This window comes from Cetorhinus maximus, chromosome 23 (assembly GCF_964194155.1).
Source record: "Cetorhinus maximus chromosome 23, sCetMax3.hap1.1, whole genome shotgun sequence".
NCBI classification, from domain to species: domain Eukaryota; kingdom Metazoa; phylum Chordata; class Chondrichthyes; order Lamniformes; family Cetorhinidae; genus Cetorhinus; species Cetorhinus maximus.
Window position 1 is genome coordinate 52,062,671 of NC_135901.1, and position 10,474 is coordinate 52,073,144.

Sequence of the window (10,474 nt, forward strand, 5' to 3'; positions counted from 1 at the left end):
TGGACCCTCATTTGCCTAAAGCAGCTTTTAGAGTCTGTTTTTATCTTTTCTCTAGATTGCATTCATATGCTATGCTCCCTTTCTTTACCAGTTTCCTGGTCTTCTTTTGTTGTATTTTAAAAGCCTCCCAATCCTCAGGTTTACTACCACTTCTGGCAACTTCAAAAGCTTATCTTTAAATCTTATACCATTCTTAACTTCCTTTGTCAGCCACGGTTGACTGACTTTTTGGGGGTTTTGCACCTTGAAGGAAGGTGTATGTGCTGTAAGCTATTTAATAATTCTTTGAAGACTATCCATTGCCTCTGTACATTTTAACGTATTTTCACATTCTATCTCAGCCAATTTGTCCCTCACGCCTTCATAATTTCCTTTATTCAACTTTAACACCCGTGCTTCAGAGTGAACTACCTCATTTTCAAACATAGTATAAAATACTATAATATTGTGTTTACTCGCCCCTCAAGGTTCTTTTACAAGAAGATTATTAATTAGTCCTTTTTCATTACATAATGCTAGATCTAAAATAGCCTGACCTCGAGTCAGCTCCTCAACATACTGCTCTAGAAAACCATCCCCAACATACTCCAGAGATTCATCTTCCACAGCATCAGTGCTCAATTGGTTTACCCAGTGTACATGTAGATTGAAGTCATCCATGATCAATGTATAGCCTATGCTACATGCTTCTTTCATCTCCTGATTAATACATTACTATTACCATTACTATCTGGTAGGCTATGAATAACTCCAACCAATGTCTGCTGCCTTTTGCTAATTCTTAGCTCCACCCAAACAGATTCCACACATTGTTCTTCCAAACTGAGATCCCCTTTACCAATGCACTGATCTCATCCCTTATTATCAGCACAACGCCACCTCCTTTTCTGCCTTTACTAAACTTCCAGTATCCATGAATATTCAGTTCCAGGTTTTTGTCACCATGCAGCCATGTTTCCATAATGGCAATAATATCTTACCCCTATATCTGACTATTTGTGCTTTTTGATCATTGATTGCGAATGCTGTGCGCATTCAGGTAGAGCATCTTTAATTTTCCCTTTTTAACATAATTCTGCATTTGAAGCAGACTCAATGCTCTGCTTTGTTTCTCCTGCCTTGTAGCCTCACTACTACTTCCTGTTACTCATTTTACTTCCTTCTCATTTTACACTTAAAGGAGGATGAGTAGAATAAATTAACAGTAACTTCACTTTGCTACAATTCTCCTAACTTTATCTTATTTTAGTTTACTTTATGACTATATTTCACTTTGACTTGATTTAACGTTACTTCCCTTTTGTTGGTGTTCCTTACTGAAATCCAGGCAGCTACCTCTTTATAAATGTTATTTTTTTTTCTAGTTTTAAGCTATTTAAACACAATCCCTAACAGCAACTTCTCACCAACCAAGTTTTCCTGCGATGTCGCTCTTGGGTTTATTTTCAAACTCAGCCCACTGCCCGATCGGAGGTGTTCCTCACAGGTCTGGCTGTCTCCTCTCCAAGAAGGTGAGACACGTCGGGAAGGACCAGAAGAGAAAGTTTACCTGTGTCACAGCCACATAGGATCTCACTTGTGACTTTGATAAGAGCTGTTTTCGAACTGAGGCAGGGCAGAAACCTGATTGGAGGGATTCAAACAGGGAGTTCTCGGAAAAATGGACACAGTTTTGGGAGATTACAAAATGTTTAAGGATTTTTTGAAAGGAAAGAGAGGCTGGAGATGGGGCGGCAGCATGCAAAGATGGAAGAGTGAAGGGCTTGTTTTTATTTAAGGATATATAATGATGGAAGGTTTAAAGGAGAGCAGAACAGTATCTGAAAAGAGAGAACCATTGACAATGACGGTAAACATTGGGAAGTTGGATGGTCAATAGTTTAGTGGGAATAGGTTCGATGGAGCAGGTGGTGCACACAGAGGGCATGAGAGGAGATGGGAGAGAAACTGGAAAAAGATGTGTTCACGGCTCAGACATTGGGGGAAATTTAGAGACAGTTTGTCCTGGTGGGTTAGTGGAAGGGAGGGAAGCAGCAGAGGCAGCTGATCGGATTGTTTCAATCTTAGTGACAAAGAAGCTCCATGAGCTCCTCACAATTGTCGTTGGGGCTGAGGATGGAGGAGACAGGGCAGAGGGAGAGTCCTTCAAAAGGAACTAACTTGTGTTCGAGATATCAAAATGACTCAACACACTGTTTATCGCAAAGGTGATTTATTCCAACTTTATACAGAATCTGTAACTGGGCTGGAGTTTATTAACCTCAGCAGAAACACACTTCAATCAATATGCTTCAGACAAGAATATCATTGGGAATTAAATCCAACCAGAGCAGTTACTTGTGAGCACGCTGGTGTCTCAGCAGATTGGATGATTGAGTGAATCCCTTCCCACACTCTGAGCAGGTAAATGGCCTCTCCCCAGTGTGAACTTGCTGGTGTCTCCGCAGATGGAATGACTGTGTGAATCCCTTTCCACACTTGGAGCAGGTGAACGGTCTCTCCCCAGTGTGAACTTGCTGGTGTTCCAGTAGGGTGGATGGATCAGCAAATCCCTTTTCACATGTGGAGCAGGTAAATAGTCTCTCCCTAGTGTGAACCCTCTGGTGTCTCAGCAGGCTGGATGAATCAGTGAATCCCTTCCCACAATCAGAACAGGTAAATGGTCTCTCCCCAGTGTGACCTCGCTGGTGTCTGAGCAGGGTCCATGAATCAGTGAATCCCTTCCCACAATCAGAACAGGTAAATGGTCTCTCCCCAGAATGAACTCGCTGGTGTCTATGTAGATGGAATGACTGAGTGAATCCCTTCCCACAATCAGAACAGGTAAATGGTCTCTCCCCAGTGTGAACTCGCTGGTGTCTCAGTCGGTTGGATGAATCAGCAAATCCCTTTTTACACACAGTGCAGGTAAACGGTCTTTCCCCAGTGTGAACTCGCTTATGTTTCATGAGGGAGGATGAATCAGCAAATCCTATTTTACACACAGAGCAGGTAAACAGTCTCTCCTCAGTGTGAACTTGCTGGTGTCTCTGCAGGTTGGATGAGGTAGTGAATCCCTTCCCACACTCGGTGCAGGTGAACGGCCTCTCCCCAGTGTGAACTCGCTGGTGTCTCAGTCGGTTGGATGAATCAGAAAATCCCTTTCCACACACTGAACATGTGAATGGCCTCTCTCCAGTCTTTGTGCGCTGACGAATTTCTAGCTGGGATGGGTGATTGAATCCCTTCCCACAGTCCCCACATTTCCATGGATTCTCTCCAGCGTGACTGTATTTCAACAGGTCAGATGATCGGCTGAAGCCTCGTCCACACACACAACACGTGTACGGTTTCTTCCCACTGTGAACGGTGCTTTTTCCTTCCATGTTTAATCGGGCGACTCCATCAGATCCTGATGTGATGTTTGGTTTCAGTTTCCCGACTGCAATTCCTCCCCTTCTAATCCTCTGTGAAATTGATTTAAAACAGAAAAAAGGGAGTGAGAGAGAGCCCACAAAAACACAAAGGCAGGTTGTGAAATTGAGCTGAATGAATCTAGGAATTTGTGGGGCCGGCACTAGGCAAAGGTGACCATGAAAACTGTTGGATTGTCATTATCTTCAGTCTCCACTACAAACTCCACTCCCTGATCACTGACTCCATCCATCTCCCAGGCAACTGTCTGAGGCTGAACCAGACTGTTCACAACCATGGTGAAATATTTCACCCCAAGATGAGCTTCCAGCCACATATCCACATCATCACCAAGACCGCCTATTTCCACCTAAAAACAGAAAATGTCAGAAAACTCAGCAGGTCAGGCAGCATTAGTGCAGAGATCAAGAGTTAGTTTTTCAGGTTGTGATGACCCTCAGAACTGTGGAAAGATAGAAATGTAATAGGTTTTGAGTCAGTGAAAGGGGGATTGTGAGGGAAGAACTAAAGGCAAGGTCTCTCATCGGGTGGATCCGCCTCAGTAACATCGCCGGACTTTGTTTCTGCCTCAGCTCAAGCATTTTTGAAACTCTACGTAGTCTACTTGGACTTCAGCAAGGCTTTTGAAAAGGTCCCGCGTGGGAGACTGATAACGAAGGTAAGAGCCCATGGGATCCAAGGCAATTTGGCAAATTGGATCCAGAATTGGCTGAGTGGCAGGAAGCAGAGTTTGATGGTCGAGGGGTGTTTTTGTGACTGGATGCCTGTGTCCAGTGGGGTTCCACAGGGATCGGTGTTGGGTCCTTTGCTGTTTGTGGTATATATAAACGATTTAGACTTGAATGTCGGAGGGTTGATCAGTAAGTTTGCGGATGACACGAAAATTGGTGGGGTGGTGAATAGTGAGGAGGATAGCCTTAGATTACAGGAGGATATTGACAGGCTGGTCAGATGGGCTGATCAGTGGCAAATGGAATGTAATCCAGATAAATGTGAGGTGATGCACTTGGGCAGGGCAAACAAGGCACGGAAATACACGATGAATGGTAGGACCCTGGGAAGTACCGAGGATCAGAGGGACCTTGGTGTGCATGTCCACTGGTCTCTTAAGGTAGCGGGACAGGTAGATAAGGTGGTTAAGTAGGCATATGGGATACTTGCCTTTATTAGCTGAGGCATAGAATATGGGAGGTTATGCTGGAACTGTCTAAAACGCTGGTTAAGCCACAGCTAAAGTATTGCGTGCATTTCTGGAATCCGCATTATCAGGAGGATGTGATTGCACTAGAGAGAGTGCAGAGGAGATTTACCAGGATGTTGCCTGGGCTGGAGAGTTTCAGTTATGAGGAGAGATTGGATAGGCTGGGGTTATTTTCCCTAGAGCAGAGGAGATTGAGGGGGGACATGATTGAGGTGTATAAAATTATGAGGGGTATGGATAGGGTAGACAGGAAGGAACTTTTCCCTTTGGTGGAGGGATCAATAACCAGGGGGCATAGATTTAGGGTAAGGGGCAGGAGGTTTAGAGGGGATGCGAGGAAGAATTTTTTCACCCAGAGGGTGGTGGGAATCTGGAACTCACTGGCTGAAAGAGTGGTAGAGGCAGAAACCCTCACAACATTTAAGAAGTATTTGGATGTGCACTTGCGATGCAATGGCATATAAGGCTATGGGCCTAGCACTGGAAAATGGGATTAGAATAGTTAGGTGCTTGTTTGACCGGCACAGATTCAATAGGCCGAAGGGCCTTTTTCTGTGCTGTAGACCTCTCTGACTCTGTAAATCTCATCCATTCCTTTGCTCCCTCTAGACATGTCTATGCTGACACTTTCCTATCTGGCCTCCCACATTCAAACTCCATAAACCTGAGATAATCCAAAACTTCACTGCCTATCACAGACTCATATAATTGTGAGAGCATTGAAGGAGACCATTCGGCCCTTCCTGTCTGTACCAACTCTCTGAATGAGCAATTCAATTTGTGCCATTTCCCCACCTTCTCCTCATAAACCTGCACATTCTTCCTTTTCAGGTCCTGATCCTCTTGAATGCCTTGATTGAAGCTGCCTCCACCACACTCTCAGGCTGCACATCTTAACCACTCGCTGTGTGAAAAAGTTTCTTCTCATATCTACATTGATTATTTTTTCTTAAATCTGTGCCATCTTGTTCTCTATCCTTTCACGAATGGGTACAGTTTCTCCCTCTTTACTCTGTCCAGACCCTTAAGATTTGATAGAGGTATTCAAAATCATAAGTAAATCTTACTTACACCGTGTCTCTTCCTTCCATCACCACTCTGCTCATTGACCTACACAGGCTCCCGGTGAAGCAATACCTCAATTTTAAGATTCTCATCCTTGTTTTCAAATCTCTCAACAGTTTCTCCCTCTGTTTTTTCCAGTCCCTATGATGATTGACATCTTTTCCCACAGACAGAACAGACAAACCTTATTCCTTCCACATTCAATGCTGTTGATAGTCAGGTCCCGATGAATGGAGTGAATCTTTCAGTTCTTGATGTGATTCTTGAATTGAGTTTCCTGTCTGTCAATCCACCCTTTCTAATGTCCTGTAATAGAAATTTACAATAGCCATCACTGTATGTCCAGGATAGAAATTGAGAAGAAACAAAAATTTCTCTTGGTTTGAGTTTGTTGTGTGTAAATCCTCCCCTTCTAACCCCCTGGGAAAGGGAGTTTCCAAAATCCATCCCTGTCAGTCCAGGAGAGAAACTCACAACATTATCTCCTCCTGCAACCTGGACCAGGATGACCGCGCATGCGCCCTGCTGCACGTTGCTCCCTATAAATCCGGAAATGTGAGGGGCGGACGAGGCCCCACAGCTGCCGCCGGATTGGCAGCAAACGTGGGGCGTGTACATTCCTACTGTGGGTTTGGTGCCTCCACTGGGTGTTCATGAACCCGCCACACCCACTCCGACGCCTCCATTACCTTCCTACAGTCGGTTATTTCTCACTCGTTGCGGAGCCGAGATGATTACAAACCGCGCAGCTGCAGCATTCGCTGCGCATGCGCTAGGTCGAAATCCTACCGCGCATGCTTCATTAAAGCCAAGCCACGGCGCATGCGTAGTCTCCCCTGCAGTGAGGATAGGGCACATCCTGTGTCGCTCCGAATGCTGGGTAATCGTCCCGCCATGGAAAGGTGATAGTGTTGAATAGATATTGTTTTGGGATTTGATTGCGATGGAGCCATAGCGGAAGGATATAAAATTATTAAATCCTTTGATTGATAAAACAAAGTGAACAGGCCCTGCACCATAGTTCTGTCCTGAATGTAATTACCAGCAGAACAAACCACTACCATTAGATGTCTGGAGACCACCGGAGTCTCAGCAGATCGAGTGAATAACTGATTTTTTTTCCCCATACATGGAACATTTAAACAGCGTCCTGCCATTAAGAATGTGCTGATTATGGATGAAATGCTTTCAACTTTTAAAGATGGAATTTTTAACATTGTTAAATGGCAATAATGAACCAAATGGGTTTTTCTGGCAATGCTAGTCACCATTACTGACACTGACTGTCAATTACAAGCTTTGATTGATTCATTGAATTTAAATTCGATCAGCTGTGATCCTGATTCCCTATCAGAAAATTCTGGAAATACTCAGTGGTCAGGCCGAGACTGTGGAAAGAGAAACATTTAACGGCTCAGGTCACCGAACTTCCAACTAAATTGGAAAATAAGTTAGAGATACAATAGATTTTAGGAAAGAACACAAACAGTGAAAGGGAGAGGGGGAAAGAACAGAAGAAAAAGCTTGTGATTGGGTGAATACAGGAGAGATTAAATAACAAAAGGGATAAGGACACAAGGCAAAAACTATGGTAATGGAACGAATAAATAAACTAAAGGTGAGAGAGCCATTCTGTATCTGTTGTCTATTTCTGTTCTGACCTGAAATGTGTTGCTTCTCTGTTGACTCATATGACTTCTGACCCACACTGAAAACTCCCAATCCTTCCCCACCATTACAGAGATTTTATTGAGCAAATACACACAAATCATGCAGGAAAAGTCTCAATTTTTAAACATTGAAATACCGAAACATAGAAATATTTACGACCCAGAAGGTGGTTGTTTGATCCATCGTGTCCATGTTGACAGAAAAAGAACAATCTGAAGAAGGGTCATTCCGACTCAAAACGTTTACTCTGGTTCTCCCGCCACAGACGCTGTCAGACCTGCTGAGCTTTTCCAGCATTTTCTGTTTTTATTTCAGATTTCCTGGATCCACAATATTTTGATTTTATATTATTATTATTTATGATATAAAAGAACAATCCAGTTCAATCTCACGTTCTAGCTCTTGGTCTGTAGCTGTGTAGGTTACATCAGCTCAAATCATTTTCCAAGTTTTCTTTTCTTTAACCCAGTGGGGGTTTCTGCCTCTGCCAACAGCTCAGTCAGTGGGCTCGAGACCCCACACATCTGAGTGAAATAAATTGCTCGACAACTCCCCATTAATCCTTCCATTAATTTTGTTAAGTTGAATTGTTGGTTTTACTGTGACTCTGTTAGTAACACTTTCTCCTCTATGTTGGAAGGTTCTGACGTCAAATCCCATTACTCAGACTTGAGCACAGCAATCAGTTAACCATCCAGCAGCGTACTGAGGGAATCCTGCACTGGCGGAGGTGTTTCCTTGGGATTTTAAACTGAGGTCCCCTTTGCCCTCTCAGCTGAATTTAAAATACCCCATGTCACTATTTCACAAAGAGTCCCGTGTCCTGTCTAATATTTATCCCTCAATCAACATCTCAAGAACAGATTCTCTGCTCACTATGACGTTGCTGTGTGTGGGGTTTTGCTGCATTTCCTACTTTACAACAGTGAATCCACTTCCAAAATATCTCATTAGCTGAAAAGCATTTTGGGATTCCAGTGGTGTGGGAAGGTGCTATTTAACTGTGAGGATTTCTTGCTTTCTAAATCTATGTCCCTGGTTATTGATGTCTCTGCTCACGGAAATAGCTCCTTCCTATCCACTCTATCTCCGCCCCTCATAATTTTATACACCTCAAATAAATCTCCCCTCAGCCTCCTCTGCTCCGAAGAAATCAAACCCATACTTTTCAATGTTTCATCACAGCTCGTTTTGATGTGAATAAGGTTCAGGAGGAGTTCCCGAATACTCTCCCACAATCTTATGCATTAGATCATTCTCGCCTGGATCCTGATTGACGTGGGCCCGCTGCTATCGGTCCCCCAAGAAGTGGCCATTCTAATTCTGTGACTCTGAGTAGTTTTGGTGGTACAGGGGCTTGAGTGGGACTTGCCACTTTTAAAGTGTCATCACTCGTTGTACATTAGGCCGCAACTACACATTTGTCTCTTACTCCTCCAGTGAAGCAGAGGGTAGTTTTCACTCATAAACCAACAACTGTGATATTAACAAGGTGGGAGAAAGACTCGGTTTGAGCGGTGGCACTGCCAGAGGAATGGAGAGCTGGGGATCACCCATGAAGCAGCAAAGTTTAAAAAAACTGATGATGCCCAACATGGGGAATCAAACCCACAACGCAAAGATTACTAGTTCCATGCTCTAAAAACTGAGCTAGCCGGGCATGCACCCACATAAGTTCACATCCCTTATCGCAGCGAGATTAATGCCTGAATGCAATGGTGGAGAAGGAAAATGACACCCAGAAGTCCAAGGGTCCAATGCTTTCCAATACACCGAGCACAGCCTCAGGGAAACACAAGGAGATTACATACCAGTCACTAAACTTCCGAGCAGCATTTACACAATACCTGACTGCACCTCCTTCCAAATATTGTGATCCATTTTCCTCAAGATTTGTCCCTGGATTTAATGCTCACCTGCTTTGTGTGCTCATTGTGAAATCAGATTTGCTTCAATATTCAACACATGGACAAATAGAGATGGACAATAAATGCTGCCTTAGCCAGTGACGCCCACATCCCATGAACGAATTTTTAAAAAACAAATTGAATTCCAAACCTGATGGACAAGCAATGGAAAACAAGTCACTCGGTAACACAAATCCCATCGTGCTCATTTTCAGATTCACAACAGTCAGCTTTTCAGCCAAGTGAAGGAATTTTACAATGAAAAGATTTAGAAAGTTTGTGTGACTTTTATTTGTGACTTACTCACTCGGTGTTCTGTAAATGCTGCTCGGAGGTTTTGTGACCGGGATATAATCTACCTGTGATTTCCTAAGCCTGTGCTCGGTGTATTGGGAAGTTTGGCCTGGGTAGTAGTATCTTGTGTCCCAGGGATGGGCAGTAACCCGCTGATGGAAGCTGCAGTCACCGCTTTCTGCTGGCAGCGGGTGATTGGAGAGTGCGGGGCTGGAATATTGCTGCTTTTCTGCTTTTCCCTGTCTCACTCACTGTGGAGCTGAGGAAGAGAGAATAATTGATGGATTTGTCTGAATACAATAACTTCAGAGATTTCTAATGGGTTAGAGGTAGGTACATGGTAGTTCTGATTGTTTTCTCTTTATAGTTGAAATGAATAGGTTAAATAAAACTGTTTGTGCGGGAACTCACTGGATAATTGTCGAGCTGGCAACATTTGGGAGATATTTTCTTGCAGCCCATGTACCCATTAACAATCGGAATTGTGTGAAAATGAATGCTGATGGAGAGAAATCAATGAAAGCTCCTCCCCCCACCCACCCCCGCATGGTCTCAACTCACCACCCTTTCAGTTAACACCCAACGTGCTAAGCAATAGCGCCACAGAGACTGACGGAAGTACACTTCTGCAAGATGTCCTAATCCAGGAGGTCAGCGAGTTAAACCTTCATATTTAGTTGTGTCAATTGTTCTCTGTACAATAATGATTATTCAAACTGTCTGTCTGAAGTCTCCGCCCCGCTCAACATCTCCTGTACCCCCCACATTTTCACTCTAGGGTCACACCAAGTCGGAGGCATTACAAGGGGGTCTCACTGGGAAAAGGTTTGTGAAGTCGCGCTGTATTAATAGACTCAGCATCATTATATTCAACACAAAATTGTTTTATTTGACTTTTGACCACAACATTAACCCCAATATC

General features: G+C 43.7%; 1 protein-coding gene across 1 annotated transcript; it reads right to left on the reverse strand.

Annotated features, from left to right (window-relative positions):
* Positions 1 to 2,198: 2,198 nt before the first annotated feature.
* LOC144697645 (uncharacterized) lies at positions 2,199 to 6,448 on the reverse strand. The gene is made up of 2 exons (XM_078569673.1): positions 5,865 to 6,448; positions 2,199 to 3,446 (listed from the first exon to the last, which is right to left on the reverse strand). The coding sequence occupies exon 2, from the start codon at positions 3,363 to 3,365 to the stop codon at positions 2,334 to 2,336; it is 1,032 nt and encodes a 343-aa protein (XP_078425799.1). The 5' UTR covers positions 3,366 to 3,446; positions 5,865 to 6,448; the 3' UTR covers positions 2,199 to 2,333.
* Positions 6,449 to 10,474: the final 4,026 nt, after the last annotated feature.

What these genes read in the sequence shown, in the direction of transcription:
- LOC144697645 (XM_078569673.1), bottom strand. Translation starts at nt 3,365, where the DNA reads ATGGAAGGAAAAAGCACCGTTCACAGTGGGAAGAAACCGTACACGTGT.